Source organism: Amphiura filiformis, chromosome 11, assembly GCF_039555335.1.
Source record: "Amphiura filiformis chromosome 11, Afil_fr2py, whole genome shotgun sequence".
NCBI lineage: Eukaryota > Metazoa > Echinodermata > Ophiuroidea > Amphilepidida > Amphiuridae > Amphiura > Amphiura filiformis.
The window spans coordinates 50,538,405-50,564,490 of NC_092638.1; the positions used below are offsets into that span (position 1 = coordinate 50,538,405).

At 38.0% G+C, this 26,086-nt stretch overlaps 2 protein-coding genes across 2 annotated transcripts; both read left to right on the forward strand.

The window, feature by feature from the left end:
- The first annotated feature begins 1,203 nt into the window (after positions 1 to 1,203).
- Positions 1,204 to 12,385, forward strand: LOC140163746 (uncharacterized). Its single transcript, XM_072187062.1, has 7 exons — positions 1,204 to 1,509; positions 3,512 to 3,640; positions 4,282 to 4,866; positions 6,214 to 6,531; positions 8,021 to 8,061; positions 10,447 to 10,563; positions 11,796 to 12,385. Exons 2-7 carry the CDS (start codon positions 3,586 to 3,588, stop codon positions 12,018 to 12,020), a joined length of 1,341 nt encoding a protein of 446 aa, XP_072043163.1. The 5' UTR covers positions 1,204 to 1,509; positions 3,512 to 3,585; the 3' UTR covers positions 12,021 to 12,385.
- A 7,979-nt stretch (positions 12,386 to 20,364) lies between these two features.
- Positions 20,365 to 25,543, forward strand: LOC140164965 (uncharacterized). Its single transcript, XM_072188372.1, has 5 exons — positions 20,365 to 20,565; positions 21,666 to 22,103; positions 22,961 to 22,989; positions 23,917 to 24,027; positions 24,707 to 25,543. Exons 1-5 carry the CDS (start codon positions 20,496 to 20,498, stop codon positions 24,959 to 24,961), a joined length of 903 nt encoding a protein of 300 aa, XP_072044473.1. The 5' UTR covers positions 20,365 to 20,495; the 3' UTR covers positions 24,962 to 25,543.
- The last annotated feature ends 543 nt before the right edge of the window (positions 25,544 to 26,086 follow it).

Here is a 26,086-nt window from a genome sequence, read left to right on the forward strand (position 1 = left end):
TATCAAAAGTTGGGCGTTTCCCATCATGCACACGGGGCGGAAATGACACCCTTTATATCAAGCTTTGGATCTTATTTATAGAACCCATATGGCCCATACCATTCTTCTTGTATGTCTGCTTTATTTGTCTCAATCTCCGGGGTCTCAATATTTGAGTGCAAATGCCACTGATGGTCATGCTCCCCTCCAAACCGCCTTAAATATGTATTAAGCAATGCCATTTGTTTCCAAGGAAATCAAGCATTAAGTGCATCCCAAAAATATATATTTTGAATCGACGAATTTGATAGTCAATATGGTTACTAACCAACCGCACCAAACATTTTTTAATAAGAGCAAAGAACAATTGGACCTGTATTACTTGGTAATATTTTAATTGAAGTGCACAGTTGAATTGCGGAAATAATCAATGTTTTGATAAATCATGCAACATTATGACTGCGGGCATAACTGGTGATGTATTTTATAATTATTGTCATTTGCAGGTATTCCATAACCATGATACGACAGGCTCCTTGTAATGGAAGTACGGTAGATAATAGCTGGCATAGCTGCCCTTTTCTTCACTTAAAAACGGGTTCTTTGTCAAATTTAGCAATACGCTCATAATAACGTGGTCAAATTGTTAACCCTTTTACGAGGACACTTTTATTTGAGGCTATTCATATAGTTGTGGATCATTTCCTGTTTGTATGCACCATATTAAAATGATCCTATGCATCATTTTAAAATGACCCTATGAGTGTAGTTGGTTTTTTGACTACAAAAGATTTTCTTTATCGTCCCCATTTTAGCATCCCAAATAATCATAATCCAAAATGGCAATATCTTTTAAATAGTCATTTTATCCCCGACCATCATAGTACGATGTACTATGGCCGTACAATTGTTTCAAATATTTATTGAGTAGCAAAGTAATGTTTTACCCAATAGCTATTATTTCGTTTATACAAAACAAAGGTATAGGGTAAAATTTATATGAGGCTCTATAATTATACGGACATTTTAATTATTCAAAATTGTACACAACTTGTGTAAACGTTACGCTCTGTGTGTGGTTACCAGTGGTTACATGTGGCAGCCTTCTCGTATCTTTATAAACAGTATAGTTTGAATTTCACAAGTTTCTATGCATTTATTTCTATTGATGTGAAATAATTAATTAATTTCTTGTAACTATTTGTGTTGAATATTAATGTTGTAATGTTCTATACGTGCGAATGCGAAGGTTGACTTTTGTGCTTCAATCCATATTTCAGAAACCCTGCAGGCGTGAGTAAGAACACACTGCTTTGTCATGCATGTACGATAAGAAAATATAATAACCAACTTGTCACCAATTAGCCTGAATACTTTTTTCTGAACCCCGAAAAACCCAACCTTATCGTAAAGAAATTTAAACGTGGGATCTTCAGGTGATTGGTGCTCTACCAAGTAAGTTAATGGTGGTGAGGAGAGGAGAGGACTGTAGTTCAACTCTGTGTACAGACATACATCATAGTATAAAAGGTGAGTCATTATTGGTGAAACACGTTCTGTATGTAGTACATGTAGAAGAACCAATTACTACGTACTACATCAATATTTATCGATCTATGTAAGTCTGATTAGCCCATTATGGGTTTACTAATTAGTTTTATATTTTATTTGACTAATTAATGGAAGGAGATAATTATGGTTAACGTTCAAGTTTGAGGGACCGATTATTTTACATATCATTTGAAACATCAGTAATCAGTCCGGTCCGCAACGAAGATATGTAACCTGCTAACACGAAATGAGAGTAAAGTCGCAAATTGATAGTTTCGAAACACACTGGCTACTGCGTTGGTGTTCCTTGTTTCACACACACACCTGTTTAAGCCAGAAGTATGTATGTCCTTTGTAAATGGGGGCACAATGGGCCATTCACGAAAGACATACTACTTGCTTGTACAGGTGCGGGGCAAACAAAGAACACCAATTCAGTTAGCCAGGATGTCTCGAAACTACCAACTTGCGACTTTATAATCATTTCGTTGCAGCAGGTCACGTAGATCCTGAAATTGACGGGCAAGCGTTATCGATGAGAGGGATATCAAAGGGAAGAGTGTTTTTCTTCAGTATTTGTCACATTTTGGGATTATTTTTCGATACTAAAACTGCCCCAAAAGCATTACGAAATAGCAAAAAAATACAAACATGACGTTTATGTGACCTTGAATTGTTTAAGTACTTCATGATTGTAAAAACGAGGCTACATGCGATCTTACCGGATTTCCGCCAGAAAACGTATTTCGTTGCGGTCCAGACTGGTGTTGGAAGGAGATAATTATTTTTACATTTACGATTAAAGCCAGTATAATTATCTTTTTGATGAATTTGATCAATTTATCTTCAAACCTGATTTTCTTTAATACACATCTCTACATTTGTTGTATTTGTGGGACAACAGGGCAATGACATTATTATTTACAGTCTTAATCCATTAGAGAATGAATTTGGAGAAAACCTTCTGATAATTACAAACACTCGCTGAGCAGCAAGACCTTCCCTCTAAGCTTTTAATCCGATAAGCTGATTATCTATTTGTTTTCATGAATTGGAAGACATTCTTTGATGTATTACTGAGCTCAATCATCTGAAATTACTGGAGCGTGAACCATCCAGGCTGGTGGCTCAGCATAGTATTTTATTAACAGAAGGTTTTCTCCAAATTCGTTTCCTAATGCAAACAAATGGTACATTATGGTACCATAGAAGCCTGCATAGAAGATCATTTCAAAAGTGAAGAATTTATGGGAAAATTAAGTTTGTATCAGATCACGAGCATAAGGGGGGGGGGGACTAAAATGGAAATATAGAGGGGGACATAATATTGAACCACAGAAATAAGGGGTTGTATCATTAAAGTACACATTCATCATGTTCATGCATACATGTTATTTATACTTTGATCAGCTCGTAATCGGCGAGCCTTAAGTTATAACATCGCTGATTAATATCAAATTATTTTATTTTGAGAATTGTCTTGTGACATCTCGCCTTAAGCATCACAAATTATTAATTAAGTCCTATACTTTGTCTACTTCATTAATACACAAAATATAGACCAGATATAAGTCAACTAATAGCACTCTTAAAGAGGAAGCCACATCAGAGCAGTTCTTCTGGGGTGAACCAAACCTGCCTGGTTATCAAATTAAGCAGTGACAAGGTTATCTTTGAATTTGACAGTTGCTAATTGATGTTTTAATGTGATTGCATCAATTGGTACCCGTCAAATTCAGAGATAACGTTGTCACTGATTAATTTGATAACCAGGCAGGTTTGGTTCACCCCAGAAGAACAGCTGCTCTGATGGGTCTTCCTCTTTAACGTGGATCTACTTTTCGGCGTAGTGGTAAAAGCCTAACATTTCCCGCCTATATTACGAGCTGATCAAACTATAGAGATAATATTGACTACCAAAGAGATTGTTAATATTTGAAAATGTGCAATAATCACTCAAATTACCCATTTTTGTGTATAGTTACAGGTAAAGGTTTCAAAGAGTTGGTGACTTAATTGCTGCCCATAACCACGCCCTTAACATAATCAGCAACAATGACACGAGCAGCTGCCGATGAACACATGTTCCTTTTGTTGCCGATAGTAGCAGGTATTTAACGATATTTTTATTTTATATTGTATTTTGTTTTTCATTGATAATAAGGATAAGTTAAGCAGTTGTTTTCAAAGTTCCTTGCAATTTGACGGTTGTCACACGTCACGTTGTGGTTTTTCTCACACCGACGAGTACCAGATAAATACAGACCGTCCTTTGGATTATACTTACGGTAGAGGGCGACATAGTCAGTCTGTTTTTTAGTGCGAATTCTACGGAATAAAGCTTTTTCCCCGTGGTCGCTATTCGTCTTCGGTGAATCGCGTATGAGGCACTGATTATACAGGATGTATAAAAACAATTGGTACCCAATGTTTACTGAAAAGCCTGCTCCATGCAAATACAACGTTGGACCCTTTTGAAATGAAAGCAAGTTATTGTTCAGTTCATGACTTTTTTTATAACATTAATATACAAATTGGCCGGATCAAATGCAGATCTTAATCGCTGGAAACGGATGGGTACTAATAATTTTGTTACATTCTAATAACTTGCATACACTTCTTCCACAGTTCCGCCATTTTGGGTAAAGCACCAATAACACCAACCCCCTCATAACCCCCCCCAAGCACCCCAAGACAGATAGAATAAATAAAAATAACGATAACTCTTTTTATTTTCAATCTCTTTAATAGCGATATTAGCCGTTGCTTGTGCAACAACTGAAACACCTACAACAATATTAACAACAACGGGAAACGACCTGACGACGACAGCCATGATGACGAGCGCCGACCAGACGACGGCAGCTCCGATGGGAGGCGGTGGGGGCGGTGGAGGCGGTGGGGGCACTGACCCAACCACGACAGCCGCGATGGCGGGCGCCGACCAGACGACGGCAGCTCCGATGGGAGGCGGTGGGGGCGGTGGGGGCACTGACCCAACCACGACAGCCGCGATGGCGGGCGCCGACCAGACGACGGCAGCTCCCATGGGAGGCGGTGGAGGCGGTGGGGGCGGTGGAGGCGCTGGGGGCGCTGACCCAACCACGACAGCCGCGATGGCGGGCGCCGACCAGACGACGGCAGCTCCCATGGGAGGCGGTGGAGGCGGTGGAGGCGCTGGGGGCGCTGACCCAATCACGACAGCCGCCATGGCGGGCGCCGACCAGACGACGGCAGCTCCCATGGGAGGCGGTGGAGGAGGTGGAGGCGGTGGAGGCGGTGGGGGCGGTGGGGGCGCGGGGGGCGCTGACCCAACCACGACAGCCGCGAACTCAGGTGAGTCAGATATATTAGTCTCTTAAGGGTAGACTAGGTATTGTTCGAAGTAGCAAAAAAAAAAAATCGATTTTCATTATCTAAATCAATATATTATATCGACTTAGAACTTGGAGGTCATGTTGAAGTTGTCATTTCCATTCATGTTTAGGAGAAAATCTGTTGAAAATCGTCCCGTGTTTGTGAAATGTTTAGCCGAAAATATTTTTTGCCTATACTTTTATACAAAGCCAGAATTTCCAAATTTGCGACACTGGATTCGTGGTTGTGCATGGTGATTGACAGCTTAAGGGCGGGGCTAATAATAAGGTTTCTCGAGCGATGGCATGAAAAGGTGACCTAGAGGGCGCTATTTATAGCAAGTATGTTCACTGTTTGTACATGTAACTGACCAGTGGTACAGAAGTTACAATCTTGTTGAATCCCGAGACTGCCACCTAGTGACTCCAAATCTCTATAGGCATTTTGCAAGTGTTAAATATCCAAGCGTTTTGAAATTAAACAAAAGATTGATGAAGTGTCTAAGCCTATAAATATATTTAGATTCCACTCAAGTGTTTTCCGAAGCAGTCTATTTGCTTTACAGTGTAAACGTATCGTAGTGCCCTTGTATTGCATGCCAAATGGCGCAAACGATCTATATAGTAACGACACATGGCCGGTATTTACGAAAGGGTCTTGGACAAAAATGGGCAATGAGTCCATTGGGAATGACATGTCACTGAAACGTATGTCCGAGACAAAAAATACAACAACAAATTTACACCTCTGAATTAATTAATTTACATTAATAAACAAACAATTAATATAAATGAATAAGTTTGCTCTTAAAATGGTTGCTTATATTTTCAATTTTAGCTATGAAGTCGTGTCCCAGGTTTTGACAAATTAATGTTACCAGAAGTTTGCGTCAGTCAACAACGAGAAATAGCGAAAAAAGGACCATTGCTGCTTTTGTGAGAACAACAATATAAATTTGTGACATTACAAGGTTTCTAGATAATTAATTTTGCCGTAATTTACTTAACAGTGTTTTTAGAACTTCTATGGTTTGCACCATAATAATGCATTCATGGACTTTAAATTGGCAAAATACATTTCTACGAGTACATACTACATTCTGTCAGGAAAATTAATACGACCATTTATTGCCAATTTAGTAATAAAAATGACATTTCGCGCCATTACGGACACGCTTCCATATAACCATATGTAAACACCACATAATACTGTTCTTATAGACAATAATGGCTTTCAAATCAAAATGCGCGATCCATTTCCACCAATTATGATGTAGATTCAACATCTGAATTGTAATGCAAGTCATTCTTAAAATGTCCGGCCCAGGCCAAGGTGCCGACCCGACGACGACAGCCACGATGGCAGGCAACGACCATACGACGGCAGCCTCGATGACGGGCAACGATCAGACGACGGCAACTCTGATGGCAGGGATCGATCAGACAACGGCAACCCCGATGGCAGGGAACGACCCAGCGACGACAGCCTCGATGTCAGGCAGCAACCCCACGACGGCAGCATCGATGTCAGGTAACGCACTGACGACGGAAAACTCGATGTCAGGCAACGCCGAGACGACGACAGCCCCGATGTCAGGCAACAACCAGGCGACGACATCAGTGGCAGGCAGTAACACGAACCCAAGTGAGTCAGATGATATAAGTCTGTTAGCGTGTTTCTACTGACTTAACTTCACAAAAACGTACAGTATTGGGTGAAGCGTTAAACTCTAGTACTACGAAAGGGTGGTGGCGCCCCTTAAGTTTTTCGTTCGGCATAAAAAACCCGATTGTGTGTACACCCAAACGACTTAAGCTAATCGTAGATCCATCCTTTGCGCGCATGAAAGTGAAGCCCATATGCAGTAAAATTCTTGATTTTCATTTTGATCTTGTGGAATTATTCCAAGAGATGTCGATTTTTAACTTATTCATAAGACACAATAAGACATTCCAATCTTTCACAGAAACCATAAAATGGCATTTACTTTATTGTTTAATATTATAAAACGTGCAAGAAAAAAATTACACAATTTTCATAGTAACATTTTTCCGAACACCTAAAAAAGTCAAATATCCATTCTCTTTCAAAATATAGACGAATCCAACGAGCCAAGTCATGATCAGCATTTGGTCGGCCATTATTGGGTCCCCGCAGCACCTAACTGGTGTTCTGACTGGACTGCCCAATTGGGTGGATTAAAGCCGCTTAAAATTCGATGTTAGATTCTTTTGTGTTGTAAACTGCCATCATTCTTTTGTCTACATGTAATACGGGTGATAGAATGCAGTTTAAAATAGCCTCCAAGGCCGCATCATTTCACATTTTAGGTGAGATGGAGCCGACGGGGACCCAGCTTTGGCTGCCATTGAGGTGTAGGAATGCGTGAAATTGGATTCGTCTATACAAGACGTAATCTATATCATATTATTACTATATGCTAACAAATAAAACTAAAATAGTACGAACTGACCAGCAGGGGAACTTTGGATGGATCTTAATGATTCAAGAAGTATATCTGTGAGTGTACACAACCAAGGAAAATAAATGTTAAAAACTGTTTATAATGCACAACAACAACAACTAAAACTTAACAACCGACGTTTCGGGAGCATAAAACCACCCTTTCACAGAGGTAAAAACAACAAGTGTAAGACATCACCATCTGTTACTAACACTGGAAATAATTACAATGAAGTCATTTTGAAATACCGACCATGTGGCGTTATTAGACCATTAGCGCCCTTTAGTAAACAATACAAGGGTTATTCGTCTACTCTTGTAAATGATTAGGTATTAAACACTGACGGGTTGGCGCCAATATTTCAATTAATCTATCCATTGGAGCAATGCAAATCTCAATTTGAAGCTACATGTGTTGATAGGGCATTCAATATGGAGGAAATGATCTTCTATTTGGATCACAAGTTGGATCTTGCGTTGATAGGGCATTCCATATGCCTACATAGTATGGATGAAATGATCTTCTGTGAGATCACAAGTTGGATCTTGTGAATTGTACATCAAGGTGTGTGATCTATCATAACGCCTGAGGTGAACATGGTGAAGGTCTTCTTATTCTTGTTAATGCAAACTCGCTGACGTCATTCTTCTGTTTCTTATTTTTTGTTAGCCACCGATCAAGGTGGAGCGACTAATCCTGCTGGGAGTCAGGTAAGCTTATAAGGTTTCACGACTTTAGCTATTTTAGTAGCCGATTACTCCCTATTCCAGAAAAATACAGAACTAATTTTTTGGAATTAAAAAATTATTATACTGTTTTGCCAAATGAAACTTTAGTTAGTCCTAACTGGCAATAAAAGTCAAATCTTAATATATTTACAATTTGAGGCAAAATGGTCCAAAAACATGCAATTTTGCATGTTTTCTTACAATTGCAGTGACAAAATCGTAAGACTTGGCACAAGTCTAAGCATTCAAAATCTTGAGTATAGGCTAAGAGTTAGCTCATAATTTTAATATTACATCTTATTTTTGCTAATTGGTTATGAGAAAGATTGGAAAATGTGTTTTCCAAAATTTAGAATGCATAACTTGAAATTAGTCTTTGTTCAAGTCTTTGGGCCTGATTATCACAGAATACGAAAAAGGTCGAAAAACACCCTAAAAATGCATGTTTTTGGCCCTTATTTCCAAAAATTGACCAAGTACTAAAATTAGGCTTTTATTGCCAGTTAGGACTACCTAAAGGATTAAGATTAAGCTATGTTTTATTTAGCAAAACTGGATAATATTTTTTTAATCCAAACAAATTAGTTCTGTATTTTTCTGGAATGGGGAGTAGTATGGCAGCAAATATTCGCGACTACGGCGACTATGAGGACAATTTGCCAGTCAAAATCTGAATAAAAGTTAAAGGCAACCTATAATCCAAGACTGGATTAAAAAGACTAGTTTGCGTCTGACGTCAATATTAATCAAGCCCCACGACCCTTCATTGGTAAGTAGTGTATAAAAAGAAGGTCGATTCATCTGGTGTCTTCATCGGAAAAAAGAAATCGCAGAAAATGGCGAAAATTACGGTACTTTTACTGGAAAAACAACAACTTTTCTAGGCATTGTTGACATAGACAATGCAGAAAAATTACGGTTTTTACAAGGCAAAACTTTTTTCGATATTATTGACATGGTGCCTTTCTTATTACTACCTAATCATTGAGACGGTTTGTATATTTGAAGGTGCAAAACTAACCATAAGGCACGCGGTTTTACCGCCGTGTTGAGAAATTCAATCATAACGAGAACTCGTAAACAAATCGTTTCTAAGTTTGATTGACAGGTGACGTCAGACGCAAACTAGTATTTTTATCCCTGGCTCCGATTATAGTGCCTTGAAGAATGGTTGATCAGTGGTGCAGATATCGTATTATATAAACTCCCCAAACACACTTTAAACTGCTGACGGCTGTTGAGTTTCAACAACGTTTACATGGACGTAAAACAATATTATGTGGCATAAAGTTTGTCAATTTTATGAAAAATGTTGCCTTATTATGCTTTTAAAGTACACTGTAGTTGTCGACTACTATCATCTTGTTGTCAAAAATCAAAAAAGTTTAGAAGTCACAACTATACTTTTTTTCCAATTCTCAATCAGTATCTAGATTAAATATACTATAGTGAATAATGGCTATTTCAGAAATTAACTACACCCCAATAGAGAAGACATGTCATTTCTTGCTTTTTCCAGACCAGAATAATTTCAATAGTAAAAACGGGAATTTCTTATGTGGGGAGAATTCCATTAAAACTTGGGATTTCACAGGAAAAAGATAAACCTTCGCAACGATTTCTTCTAAAGTCATTTGAAATGAACATGATCGTTTTTTGGAATTCCAATTAGACTGGTAAATGACGACGATTTTTCGTACAAATTCCCCCGGGAAATTCCCACAAGCCGAAATTGTTGGAAACCCATGTCTTCTTTAAGGGAAGGGTATGAACGTTTGGACAGTATTTATTGTGGGACATTAGAGCACATCAGACATATCGAATTGCATTCTGAATACGAAGAATGTCCTTCTGATATCAAATAATTTTGATTTTTGAAATTCGCAACGTAATACACATTTTATGGCAAATGATTAAAAATTGATATTTTTGATATTTAACAGTACTTGAAGTAAACTTTATAAATCTGATGATTTATACTTAAAGTGTATGTATGTGGGATAAAAAGCCGACGATCAATTGAAAATTTTGACCTTTCGTATTGAAGATATGGATTAGATTTATAAAATTTATTTCGAGGACTGTTATATATCAAAAATTTGAAAAATATCCCATTTTAATAATTTGTCATAAAATTTGTATTATATCGTGAATTTCAAAAATTAAAATTATTTGATATCAGAAAGACATTCTTCGTATTCAGAATGCAATTCGATACGTCTGAGGTGCTCTCATGTCCCACAAAAATACTGTCGAAACGCCATAAACGCTCATTCTAGATCCCTTAAGGGAGGGGTGCAATTAATTTCTGGAATAGCTCATTGTCTATGTTAACATTAGAATTGTAATTGTCTTTGTTCTATATAGAAATTGCAGTGTTTTACCTGCTACACAACTGATGCTAACGATACAGATTGTATCGGAAAACAGGAACAGGAAACCCACACCGTTATGCGATGCCCCACTGATAAACATAAATGCTGGGTAAGAACCTAATGTAACCATACTAAACTCAACAAAACAAAGTCTTATTTGTTGAGCGGTCATACCTTTGCTTGTGAAGGTGGTCATTCATCCATGTAGAAACATAATGACCATGTCCTTTTTGGCGAAGAAGGAAGGAAGGAGGGAAGGAAGGAAAGAAGAAAGGAAGGAAGAAAAGCTAAGAAAGATGGTGAGAAAAGTTGTTCGCCGGTCCGGGTTATTATAATAAGACAGAGATGGCAAGCCACGAGGGTTGACAGTGCCCGGCCACCGATTCCATGTGCATGTAATGTATGTTCTCGGGAGTGTGGTCTTTGTGAAAATTATTTGGGGTTCAAGTATTTTACATGTTCAGAGATGTATATTGTGTTTATCGGGCCAATTCACTATTGGGGAGGGGTTAGGGGTAACGTTACAAATTTCTGTTTCTTTTGGGGGTAGGGTTAGGGGGCTGAACTTTTGTTAGGGTGGTTGAGTTAGCCAACTAACTCATTTGGGGGTCAAACCCCTAAATCCCGCATGCAAAGACCACACTGGTTCTTGGATCTCTGCGCAATCGGATTATGTGGGATGCTTGGGCTTGTTGCAGTCCCTATTTTGATGTTTGGTTAGGGTTAATTCACTTTTATTAGAGTGGCTACAGTATCGTACCTTATCCTAGAGCTTCCTAGGTGTCTGACGATAAAACATGCACCTTTGTAAAGGGGTAATAATTAGGATGAATAATTTGATTTTTTGAATGAATTAAAAAGAAAGGGGGCAGGACAATGCCTAGACGTTAATCCACCAGCCTCAGCACATTTTAAGGGCTTGTTCTTTTCGTTGAGCTTTTTTTGAGGAGCATGTTTAATTTTCGCTCTCTGTATGAAAATATGGAGGTATTTTTATGGTCCTTTTTGATGGTGATGGGGTTAAAATACAGCGTGGCAAAGAAAATATTCGAATTCAACATTCCCGAAATAAGAAAAAAAAGTTTTAGTCACACTTGCTGAACAACAGTGTAAATAAGCATATATTTCAAAACGTTTATAAAGATGTCCGACCAGGCCTGCACAATATTCAAACAAGGATAATTTTTAGGGAGTTTGGTCCACTTTATACAACAAAATCTCACTTTCATTCAAAGAAGGTTCACTTTTTTGGAAGTCACGCACCCATCCCAAAAATCATGCGTACGGACCTGCGTCAAAACCATATCTCTTAGAATCGATCTCTTTATATTATTTTGACAGACAACCTTAATAGAGGATGAAGACGGTGTGTTCGAGAGCTTTACTCGCGAATGTCGTGTGCCTGACGCTGAATGCAGTGATGCAGCCTGTCACACCACAACGGAAATGAAAGACTGCTGCTGTTCGACAGATTACTGTAATGATGGAAAATCTGTATCACCATCTTTGATACTTAACATACTGTGCGCCCTCTGGATTGGACTTTTACTTATCAATACTCAATAGAAATTGGTTAGAAATCAAATATTTCAATTTGTTTAAAAAAACCAGAATGTTGTAAAATTACAGAGCAGGGTCACGTGACACAAAACTTCGGACGCTCTGAGAGGTGGCATATCAATCTTCTATCACAGTTCAATAACAGAGATTTAAGAGTGAAGCTAAAGCAGCAGGCCGAGTTGGGGGTATGAGGCTATTATTGAGTTAGTTTCCAATATTCTTATAAAGTTTGGTTATTTCTTCATCATGTAGGCCTTAATTTACACGAAATTAGGATTAGGGTTAGGGTTAGGGTTATTAGAAGGATAATGGTTAGGTTTGGGTTCGGATTAGCGCATACGAAATCATTTACGTGGAGTATCATCTTAAGATTTTTTTTTTTTTTTAAGTTATTAAGCATATATAGGGATTTTAAAAAACGAGTTTGAAGAAAATTTATCTTCGAGTCCCAATTTCTTTTCTTGAGAAAAAGGCAGTTTTGTGATTTTTCTTCCATAGATGTTTTTATCCGTTTGTCAAAATGGAGACTCGGATGGCTTTTAAAATAGAGTACCACGTGCCCACGGATATGATGATTGATATAAAAAAGTTTGAAATTGACAACCAAAATCCGAAATATTTTTCATTTTATACCAAGAGAGATTTTCCAATTCAGAACAAAATATTTGATGTGCATTTTACGAAAAATGTCAATTTTAAGCTGTTGAAATCCAAAACGGAAACAAATTTCGTTCCTTCAGGTTGCAAGAGATACGATGTGCATAGAAATGGTCAAAGAGTGTGCTTTTCTAGCACTTTGGAGAAAATCATATTTTCAAATTAATGCAGATATCCCGTTTTGTCGGTTGCATAGGTCTATACATTTTTAAACATTGGATATTGATAAACTAATGATTGATGATCGATAATTGATTATCGATAATTGATTATCGATAATCGATAATTGATTATCGATAATCGATAATTAATTAGCCATAATTAATTCCACGCACAACCCCCCCCCCCATACCCAGAAGGAAATCATCCTTAGCGATTCCCAGTTTTGTCGGTTGCGTAGGCCTATAAATATTTGTTAAATGATTGATTATCGATTATTGATTATCTATAATCGATAATTGATTATCGATAATCAATACCCCTCACCCCCCACCCAGTATCCACAAGGATATCATCCTTAGCCATTTGAACATGAGAGTCTGTTTCATCATTAAAATGTTATTAAAAGGTTTTGAAAAAAACATTTTAAGGACATTTCTGTGTTTGCTGGGTTCAAATATTTTAACATAATGTTATTTAAGTATTGACACAATATTTGGCAAAAATGATTGCAAAAATAGTTTACAATAACATTTTTTGAAAACATTTAAAAATACTGTTGTAGTGTGTTTTCGTACAAAACGTTTTAAAACGTTATCATGACCTTTATATAACCCGACATTTTAATGTTATTAAAACGTTTTTACCTAAACCAAAAGCCAAAATATAACTTATTTAAAACGTTTTTAAAACGTTTTTGTGTTTGCTGGGTACTCTATAGAAGACTTGGGATTCCCAAAATAAAATTTTTTTGATTTACGAGGTCAGATGTGTCAAATTTGTCTTCTATAGGGTATGTACCTTTTATTTCTGGAATAGCCCAATGTTAGAAAGAAATTTATAGTTTGCGCATGGAGCCAAAGTCACATTGTGGTGAAATTTCCCGACAAATACCACGCAGCATTTCTGCATGCAGTCAGCATGGTCAGTCTGAATGGACATGATAAACAATTGGGTCAAAGTAATGAATGTGCATAGAAAGATCATTTTGCGAAACTTTTTGTGTGTCTCCTAACTTAAGAATAACGCTTTGTTGGAATTTGCAGAGGCAGATTCGAATCAGCGCGTTTGCGCGGTTGAGTCGCCATGTAGCGTATAGACAAATCGCCCTACTACGCGTGTGTAGACGCCCTGCTTGATTAGGTTAGCGTGCGCGAGTCCAATCTGCTATTGCGAAATCCAACATGGCGTCAACTTGAGACGAACAATAATCAAAAATATTCACGTAACACACACACCCCTGCATCCAACACGCTCAATCCACACACACCCCACACATGCAGATAGGAGTAGTGCTATTTTTATCAGATATTGGTAAACATTTTTCTCACATACCACCCACCAGTACCCACGGCACCCTAAACACAACCCACGTGCGCACACCCACCCCAACGCCACACAGTGTCATCGACCCGATTTCTTCATGGCAGAAATCGCCATGGTAGGTTGAATCCACAGCCACGCATGGCCATTTAGTACCGACCTGTTTAATAGTTTTGAGACGCATAATGGCCGCCAGAGGGACGTCCGACTAAGGCTATTGATAATAGCCTGGTAACTGACCTGTAGATGTCAGTGAGCATGGTTTACGCCATGAGGTCATTAGCTTTTAGACTGCCTCCACCAGTGGCCTACGATGCGCTATAGTTCGGCACATATAAAATCAGAATTTTTGTCAGTTTTTGAGCTCAATACGCACGGTTCTTTCTCAATACGCAAGCTAAAGACTATCATATCCTTTCAACACATATTCAAGTGTAAGCATCGAAATATGGCTTCTTTAGAATAAACAAAATACGGGAGATATTCGTCATTTTCTACCCCGGTATCCAAAGATTTATCGTCTGAATATGAAATCCATTCACGTGTATCGATCCCGGGTATTGATTTTAGTGTCTCTGCTGTACAATGTAATTATTAACCAGGCGATGTCGGTGTGCGCCACACCCCTAAAAACAGCACCCCTCACTTTATCGGATTAATTAATAATGTAAATTCTTCGTGGTTCCATTCAAAACGTAATGCAAGAAGATGAAAGAAAAAGAAACATATGGGGGAAAGAGGCTAGGAAATTTTGGCAAGGTAAAAGAGGCCCAAGCGATTCTGATTCCACGGGTACACATAAAAAATTGCACAATCAAATGGCTAACCATATAATGCTATGTAAATAAACTTTGCTTCGTAGATGCCATTATGTACATATAAATCATTCAGCACAACATATTAAATTACATGTAAGTGAAGACTATAATTATACTATATATATTGTAAATAAGATTAATTTGTTTTCTTTGCAGTTAGCAGCCTGCACAACCGATTCTTTTGTTTGGCAAGGCTCACTCAGTCATTTAATGAGGCAATACAAACGATCGAATTTGGTGTTGAAATGAGCTAAATTTTTAGTTACACCTTTTCGATGTAAAATTAATTTTCTCGGCCAAATGAAAAGCAATCATTTTCATTTTTCAGTAAATGTCAGGAAAAATTGTAGTGCTTGATACTGTATTTTTTTTCAAATTCTAGTGTTAAACTTAGGCGTGAAATTTAGTCATTTAGTGTAAGATTTTCGATTTTGATAGGCTTAAACTCTGTCCGCGAGCCTTTTTTTGATCAACCTTTTAGCTTTTCAAAGTAAGATTGTTCGCTAATGAAGGATTTTTCCCAACTTTCTAACGCACATCACCGTGAGCGATATATCATAGTTTTGTCAGAATTTGCGTTTTCATTTCACTATTTTAACTGCCGGCTGACCATTTTTCAAAATCAACGAGTGAAATCTAAGGCTAATACTAGCATTGTGGATCGATATCCCTGGGTTTAATAGGAATACCGGCATGGCTACAGTGTTGCTAGAACTTCAATATAGCAAAGAAATTCCCAGGCCTATAGCGCTCCTACTGATCATGTTTAACCAGAACACTCAATTGGGGATTTGGGCTACCAAATCGCTGGTCGGGCAATTTGCTTTCAATGGAAAATTGACCTGGATAAACAACAAAGGAAATATCGACTATTTCTGTTGGTTGCTCTCGAGATAAAAAAGAACTGAGTTAGACATTTTCGGAGTATGAAGGGAAAAGGGTAAAATAAAAACGGAAATTCTAACAAAACTATAATATATAGACCCACACGATGTGCTTTACAGAGGTGGGAAATATCTTTCTTTAGCAAACTATATTAGTTTGAGACGCTAAAAATGAATTCCGTAAAAAAGCTCGCGTGCGAACTGAAGGCCTATAAAAATCAAAAATATCACACTAAAAGACACAATTTGATGCTTAATTTTAACACCAGGATTTGTAAAAAAAATGTATATCCAAGCACCAAGTTTTTAACAGACATTACTGAAGAAAAAAAAAATATTGCTTTATATTTGACCGAGAAAATTAATTTCATAGCAAAAAGGTGTATTTCTGAATTGTGCTGATTTTAACATGTATCGATCGACTTTCAGCGCGACTAAGCATTTCTAAAGAATCGGTTGTCCAGGCTGCTAACTGTTTGTTAATAAAACACGCTTCGAAGTACGATTTGAAAGTACTTGGTACTCTGGGTCGGTAAACATGAGTAAGATTTAATATTTCCCTAAAAAAGTCTTCAGAGGGCTGAGCGTTCGAAACTCTAGCGAGTGCCATCTTCAGACCATCTCGCTCTGAAAAGGATTTTTCTAGACAAAGATGAAATCCTACTAAATCAGTACTAAACAATATTGATTCTTGCAAACATTGAGCCTTTTCAATTTCCTGGTTTTACTTTAGTTTTGGTTTTGTTCACGTGTTATTGTAGCTAATACCTCAACTGTATTTGTTATCGATAGCTTTGTGAAATTGTTTCTACCCTTTGTATATATAAACCAAAAACTGACAAAAAGTGTGTTCGGTTTCCATTTTAGTTTCTTGCGTTTTATTAGTTGGGGATGTAAGAGGGTCTAGTTACATATAATGAAAGACAAAGATAAAGATAATTTATCGCGTCTGACGTCACCTGTCAATCAAACTCGAGCACGGTTTGTTTACAAGTGTCGTGATGATGACTTGCTGAACGCGGATTTATAACCGGGCGCCTTATTGTTAATTTTGCACCTTTCGCCATGCCAAACCATCTCAAAAGTTAGGTCTTTATAGTAGGAACATTTCTTTGGTGAAGGCACCATGTCCACAATGCCTAGAAAAGCTGCTTTTTGCCTTGTAAAAGTACGAAATTTTTCGCCATTTGCTGCTATTCCTTTTCTCCGATCAGCACCAGATAGATCGGTCTTCCTTTGCGCGCTGATTAACCTGTGTAAACCAATCAAGGATCGTAATTGACAGTGACATCAGACGCGATAAATTCTTTTATCTGTGTCTTTAATTATAGTACCCTCTGGGATTTAATGGCATCTATTTCTTTGAAGTGCTAAGGTGTCTATGGCCAGATTTGATAGGTTCCCAAATTAAAAAGTGGTGCGTGAGGGTCAATCAAAGGTCAATGCAGGGGCAAATTTCAAGCTTGCTCAAATTTGGTCCAAAGCCATGCCAAACTAATCCCTTTTTCTCATAAAAATAATAACATACTGGTAACAAAAGTTATGTATATTATTGGGGCAAGGAATCCTAGCGGTACCTAATTTCTTATCATAAATAACGAACAACCTGTCTTGGGTCACGGAAATTCCAGTGTAGTAATTGGACTTCATGCCCCTATAATATACATAACTTTTGTTACTACTGTAAAAATGCGAAAATAGACACAAATTTATCGAGGGGTGTAGTACCCCTTAAAATCAGACACTCATCGGTATATGCTAACTGCACGTATCCACTCCTTTCGAAAGCTGTATCTTGCTAAACAAATTGTATTTAGGCCAAAATATCACAATCAATATTGATTTGAATTTTTTATCTTCATATTTTCAACCAAGAATTTCACTGTTTTGTAGTGAATCAAGGCCCGATATTGCCATTGACAATACATGGTACCATGTGTTCAGCGCTGGCATGTACAGAAGGCTATGTGCTACCATTAATACTACAGTCCATACATAAAAATATCAAACTCACTCGATAGTATGAACATGACGTATATTTGAGCCAAATTTGAACATCATTCAGATATTTTTCCTTTATGTACCATATAATATTCATAAATATTGGTCGGAAACCACCCAGTCGAGCCAACTTTATGCAAATTGATCATGCATCGACTCATGGCCACTTGACGCAATTTGCCTTCTGATTGGCTGATCGATATTACATAGCATGTACAAGGATTTGAACCGGTTTCCTTCATCATAATCAGTAGCGTAGGGCAGTCCATTCAATCAAATGTTGTAATCAACCTATTTGATGACAGTGCAGTTGTTATGTGTGTGTGAAACGAACTGTCGCGGTAGATTGCAGTCATGCTTTTGTTGAATGCATTTGAGTAGTCTGCCATATTTACGGTATGATACGTGATACGTCATGTACACAACCTCTATAGCCGTACATGCGCAGGTCAATGTGTACTCATTTACATATGATTATCCTCTCGTGGCAGTGTATGCGGTTCTCATGAATATTTCGCAAACAGGCCAATGGTGCTCCAATTGTATTGGCTGTGTACGGCGAGATGTAAATTGGGTGATGATGTCACAGCTCATTATAGCTTGTAACTAGGTCTGTGGTAACTTGTTGTAATGTGTTCTTTTAAATGTTATAAACATAATTATTGAACACATATCCACTGGTTTGATTGAAAATGGAACAGCATTTACCTTAAAATTAAAAAAATGCAACGTTTTTCTCACCCCACACAGGTGCAATGGGAAGCTGTTAGGGGTAGTCACAGTCGTTGTACTGATGAACCCTGCGCCATTTCGTAGACAGCAAACGTGGTTATAACGTGGCGGAATAAATGTAAAGCGCTTTGAGACTGTTTACGGCATAAAGCGCTGTATAAACAACTACATGTATTTTTTAATCGCATTAATTGTCAAGAAATTTGAACGTGGGATCTTCGGGCTTCTGGTTTGGTGCTCTACAAAGCAAGTTAATGAGTCAGGTGTTGAGGAGAGCAGGCAGTAATTGTATATAGAGTATTGCTTGGTGAAACTCACTGAGATGAATAGTAGCATCGTGATCTTGATGAAATGACGCTATACAAAAGCATAATACTAAAATGTGATGCGATCAAGCAAAATCAGTCGGAACTCGGCCATAATAAATTTTCAGTTTCCTATAGTAAAAAGCATTTACAAAGCTGGATTTTGCAGAAAACCCCATTGAAATTGAACAACCAGTTCCAAAGATATGAGCAATTTAAGAGTTTCCAAAACAAGAGGAAACAAAAGGAAAAACTTTCTTTGTTTGGCTATATCTCAAAATCAATATTTCCGAGTTCCGACTGATTTGGCTTGATCGCATCACAAATGTGAAAAAACAAGCAATTAATACGCTACATGCATTTGATATATATAAACCTTATCATCCTATTATCATGATTATAGGTTAGGTTTACTAATTAGTTTGATATTTTATTTGAGCCCTGAATGGAAGGAGACGATAATTATGATGGTTATCGTTTATGGTTATGGACCCATTAGTTGTATATTTTATTGAAACATTGGTACTCGAAGGATATATTAATAGCAGCGATATATTAATAGTTAACGTTTACGGTTAAAGCTATATACGACCTTTTAAGATGAAATTGGTTAATTTCTTTCAAACCTAATTTTCAGCATATTTCTAATGTTTACACTTGTCCCAACTTAGAACTAAATGAAATCAGCCGAATTCTTTGTATTTGGAGGACAACAGTGCAGTTTTTAATTAATGTTGTAATTACGACACTATTATCAGCCATTAGAGAGTTCCACGTTGAACGGCCAAGGTAGCCATTAGGGTTTTTTTTAATTTTACCTCATTATTTCAGCTCAAAATGGACATAAATCCTTCCTGGTAGTTGTTGCTAATTTTATTTCACCACTTTTTGTAAATAATTCAAAATTTAACGGAAATAGTACATTATTGCTTTAAGGGACCGATCAATTAGGCAAAAGGGCGAAGCAAAATGAAGAATTTACTTGAACATGGGATTTGTTTTAGACATGAGTATAAGGGGGGGGATATGACGGGGACCATAACGTTCAACTTCAGATAAAAGGCGCGAAAGCAAAAATTATGGTTTTACAAAAATAATACTGCAGAGTTTATGTTATAACTACCTTTATTTATCATTAATGCTCTGTGTGATAATCATAGGATTCAACATAAAAAGTTCATGAAGTTTTGAGATATTTTCTCAAAATAACAAGAGCTATCTTCAGAACCACTGAACCAATACTAGGCTTGCTTGTACTCATTCTAATGCATTTTTTCCAAATTTGGTCATGAAAATGTACAATTCTGAAATTTTTGAATTTGTAAAAAATATTTGAAACTTGTCGTCTGCAGTCAACACCCCTGTGGAGAGAGTTAAAAGTGCACATACATGCATATCAATGTTAATTGAAACCATTATGAGTATTCGTTAATACCAAAGTGATCATTAACGGTTTGAAAAGGCGCAATTACTCAAACCGCTTACTGTCATTTATTTTAAAAGCCTTCTTTGGTGTTGTTCCGGTATAAGGTTTCACAGAGCTGCTGACTGATTTGCTACCAATACATACGACAGCAACCATAGCTCTTCAAAAAGCATTTGATGATCTATGCAGCAACAATGACACGAGTAGCTGCCGATGGACACAGGCTTCTTCTGTTGCTGATAGCAGGTAAAACGACATAATTTATTGGTTTTTTTTTTATATGTATTCATATTTTGTGATTTTCATAGTAATTAAAAGTTAAACACTTGTTTTCAAAGCTATCCATAATTTGATGGTTGTCAAATGTCACATCATTGTGGTTTACTCTATGACGAATGCCAGAAAAAACACCGTCCCATCAGAATTCGTCCACATGTGGATATCACAACGATAACAATGGTATGGGTTTCCGGGTATAGACGAATCCAAGGAGCCAAGTCATGGTCAGGATTTGGTCGGACATCTTTGGGTAGCCGCTAGCACCAACCTTGTGTTTTGAGCGTCCAATTGTGCAAATAAAAGCCGCCTAACACCTAGAGAAGATGCAAGGACGAGGAGGGTGAATAGAATAATAGCTAATAATATATATAATGGAGATAATTCCGCAGGTAATCCCGTCGTATCTATTCATACATAGTCCTTTTGTTCGCAAGTACATCAATGCATAGATACCGCGTGTAGTTAATCCGATTATTATGTCACTTCAATAGAATAGACCATGCTGTGTGTTTTGTCGAAGGGAACTGTATTGTGTTATTCTTTTGTCTGCCTGTGTTTTCGCGGAAGGTGTAAAACGGGTGATGGAATGCAGTTTAAAATTTCCGCCAAGGCCGAATCATTTCACATTTTGAGTACATTGTAGCCGACGGCTACCCAGCTAAAGGCTGCTAGTCAGGTCATGGAGGTAGGTGTAGGAATGCGTGAATTTAGATTCGTCTATATGGTGTTTTATGAGGCACTTTGGCCGCAACAAAGACGGTAGCACACAGGTGTGCTTGCGTCACAAACTCACAGATGCGTCGAATCGTTGACGTCACTGTCTGGAGTAAACTTGAAAAACCGCTATAACAACCAACCTGGCATCAATAGCATGTAAACATAATTCGCACTATTTCGTGTTTGAAGAAATTTCATTACGTCATCAAAAGTAAAGATAGAAAACGTTTAGCATAATTCAGTGCAGAATCAATACATTTTCTTATGAAGCAATATATATATATATATGTGTGTACTGAGAAGAAAATTAATAACAAGATCCTCTTTTTTATGTTCAATATCTTTAATAGTGTTATTAGCTGTTGCTGCGAAAAAGGCAGCACCTACAACAATATCAACAACAACTACAGGGAACGAACCAACAACGATAAGTACAACAACAGGAATCGACCCGACAGCGACAGTCAAGATGACAGGCACCGATCCAATGACGACATCAGCAATGGCTACCAACGACCCGGCGACGACAGCCACAATGGTAGGCAACGACCAAATGACGACATTAACGATGGCTACCAACGACCCGGCGACGATGGCAGCCACAGACGCGACGACTACGACAGCTCCGATGTCAGCCAACGATTCGATGGCGGCAACCACGACGGCGGGTAGCAATCCGACGCCGGCCGGCAGCAGCCCAACGATGGTAACCACGATGGCGGGTAGCAATACGACGAATGCCGGCACCAACCTGACGACTCAAACCACGTTGGCAACCACGATTACAGGCAAGAGACATATCACTCTATGCACCCTATTTAAATAATGTCCCTGTTGTAAATACCTGTACATTAATAAACAAGGATACTGCATCTACTCCAGTAAATAATAACATAATGTTGCCATCACAAAACCATATTGACCAAATCATGAATGTAGTCATTTTGTTAATACAGTATACATATTGCACAGTATACAAAATCGCAGTGGTTTATAGTGCGCTACGCACAGGCACAACGCCTAGATGTTGATCCACAAGCCTCAGCACACTTTACAGGTTGTCGCTGACCACTACGTACGGCCCAAACAAATCCATAAACCATTTAACAACAAATCAGGGACTTTGCTGCTTCAAGAGCGCACAACCTAGACATTCCACAAATAACCATTGCAACCAGGATGAGCTCCCCGAGTTTCTTACGGGTTACAACGAGACAATTAGCAGTTAGTTCCTTGTCCAGGTGAATTTCAAGCTAACTCAATTTTAGTCGAACGCCTTATCGATTGAGCTAACTTGACTGCTCATACCTTTGGGTGGCGCTCAATGGACAACATTCTTAACAGCTCCCCATTTCACCCCTGGGTAGAGAGAGGCAAAGTAAGGTAAAGCGCCTTGCCCAAGAGCACATTACAATGGCACCGCCGCCCCGGGGCTTGAACTCACAATCCACCGATTACAAGGCAGAGCTCGTACCGCTGCGCCAACGTGCCCCATTTACCGGTAATGTTACGCAATTTGGTCACATGGTTGTTCTCATTAAAGAATTGTATAGCTTAATGTTAACAAAATAGTCAATTAATAAGACAATATCTTTTTCGTCTCTATGCAAAATTATTGACGATGTATTTTCGTATTTTATGTCAGGTGCCTCGCAAACGACTAATGCCGATCAGGTAAGTTTAATTTATATAATTATTATACTTTTAAGTATATTAAAAGATATAGGCCAAAGAAAAAAAAACAGTTTGTCTATGGTCACGGTGGACCCAATACACACATATTGTACATGGAAAACACTGTGACAATATGTAGTATATGCTTGGAAGAGTATACTGTATGCTAGCATACGCATGGTCACGGTGTATCCCGTTGTCAAAATACCACGTACTTTAGTACAGTAATAGCGCCCTCTGTTGGTCATAATTCACTTTAAAACGTATTTTCAACGTAGTGAAGAAATCGTAATGGTAATCCGGAATGCGATTGTTCCCAACTTGGTCTCTAAACGGAGTTTTATATCAACTAAACCGTAAATGGACACCTTCTTTATATTCATGTTCATACATGCATAACTTCCAATACAGAATTTCACAGCAAATTATTTGATGATTTGGCAGGACTTTTCGTGCAATAAAAAACAAACTGAGAAAATAGTTTTAAAATATATACTACGATTTTGCGAAATATTTAGAAATTAGTTCAGAAAGATGTCGGCTGGCCGTTAACAAAGCATCGCACTAACCAATTATGATATTTATGTGTATCAAAAATGATAGATGTGCAATTCTGAAAGAAATGTGATTTCTAGATGCGTACAATTTCTCATTAGAACACCACACGCTGCTGTACAACCAAGGTCAACGGCCACACTTTCCTTATTTGGTGTTATTCTCTGACTGATATTTCAAGACGTCATCAGTCATCATGATATAACACCTTTATAAGACACTCGAATTGAATTATGAATAATTATAAGACAATTAATGGTCGTTATTACCACCGGTGTCAAATAATTTGTAATCCTGCTATAAATGGTATAATTTGTAACTTTTATTTGCTATCATTTTTTTACCAAGTCTTACTGTCTTTGTTGTATATAGAGAGTGGCGTGTTTTAGCTGTTTTGCCGAAAATGTTAACGACACTTGTGCCGAAGAACAAGTAAAGATGACGCACAATCATATTCGTTGTCCCATCGGACATTCATGTCGAGTGAGTATATAAATTGGTCAGTTAGACGTACACACACATTAGGTTGCACTGCCTCTGACCATGTGTCGATGTCATCTCCCTTTTCAACCAAACCGACGGCAATAACTCTGAGCTGTCAACATTTAACCAGAATTGGCCAGTGCCACCGACAAGGGAGGTTATGGGGGTACGTTATCCCCTGGCCCGGGGTCCTAAGGGCCCGTAAAAATAAAGAAAACATACATTAATGGGCCCATAGAAGCAAAGAAGCAAAGACACCTCAGGGGGCCCGTAAAAAGGGGGGCCCGTGCAATCATTTTACCCCCGGGCCCGTAATGGTTCTCGCCGGTACCGAACTGCAACTTGCCTGAGGCAAAACTCACTTAATTAGCAATGCAAACATATGACAAATTCCGTTGGTTTGCAAGGTAGAAATGTGGGACAAACTATGGATTGGTAGCTTACATCAATTCGAAGGGCCAATTATAAGAATAATCTACAATGAATATAAACTCAACCCAGAAAGTATCGAAACGATTATAGATGGTCAGATATATCGGGAACTGAAATATATAGCATAATCGTTTCGATACTTTCTGGGTTGAGTTTAGTTCCCTCGTGTGTATGTTGTCGTGATGGTCGTCAAGTTTTACAGTATACAGGCCTAACTTTAATGCAGTCTTTTCCTTATTTTTGACAGTCAACTTTGTATACATTAAACGACGTGTTTGAGAACTTTACCCGCGGCTGTCGTGCAGATTGCAAAGAAGATATTTTGTGCGATTATATTGAGGGAATGAAAGAGTGCTGTTGTTCGACAAACCACTGTAATAGCAAATCATCTACCGCTATCGCAGAATCATCTACCGCATTCGTGTCACCATCTTTGGTGCTTAACATATTGTGTGCCCTCTGGATCGGACTGTTACATGATGTAATTATCAACAGAAAGTAGCATTATACAATCTATTGTGAAAATAAATAACACGAAAAATTGCACCAAACATGTCCAGGGTGATTAATTCTGATCATCTGATGATATGTCAAAAAATTAAATTTTATGTCATTAAATGAAAGAGCACACTTATGTTGTCAATATACAAGCGCCATTAGAATGACCAAAGGCCAATTCTCATTAAACTGCAAATCTTGTGCAAAAAGTTACAATTTTCGCCTGTTTTGTCATACGGTTGTAAATTCAATGAACTATGACTTTTCGAAAGAGCGCTTAGCAATTGATATGAAAAATCACAGATATTACTGCAGAAACCTATTGATGGGCGCCACCACAACCCCCTGATAAGGTGCTAGGGTAGAAATGTGGCACTAAAATGAGCGCTAAGAATGGATCTGCGAATAGCTCAAGTCGTTTGGGCATAAATACTCGCGTCATTTTATGCCATATGAAATACCTTAGGGGGTTGGTACAACCCCTCCTACTTTGTAATACCCCGGTTAATCTATCAAAATAATTAGGGATTCAATCATGTTTCACCGTTGTTCATCACCGTTTAACAACGATGCGGCCGCGTCGTCTGCGTGGTTTACTTCGCGAGGGCAGCTTTGGTGAAACGTGATTGAATCCCTTTCAACAACGAAAAGAAGCTAAAGATCGTATAATTCACGATTATTTTACGAGGAAATGTCAGTTAATCATTGTCACTAAGTCTTACAAAAACTTCGATGATTTCTCTGTTAATATCAGCAATAAAACTACAGAATAAAACGGCAAAGTTTAGCCGCTACCTGAAAAATACTGAATTCAACTTGTAAGCTTGCATACGCACAAAGGTTCCAGGCATGACGAATTTTAAGAGCTCTCGCGTAACGCGTTGTCTCTATCGCGTTCGCGTATACGCTACAGTAAGTGTGGATTCATCACGGATTAACAACGGTTGGCTCCTGTACAAAGGTATAGGAGGAGTTGTTGAATTTGTATTAATTGCTTTGCAAACATGAGGTGTTATAATTATTTTTACAGAACTAATGGCTTGACTGGTTTTATGAACGTTTAAGGACGAGCTCGTATTTAGTTACCATGGTCATGGATAGTTATCATACATCATGATGGTTATGGACT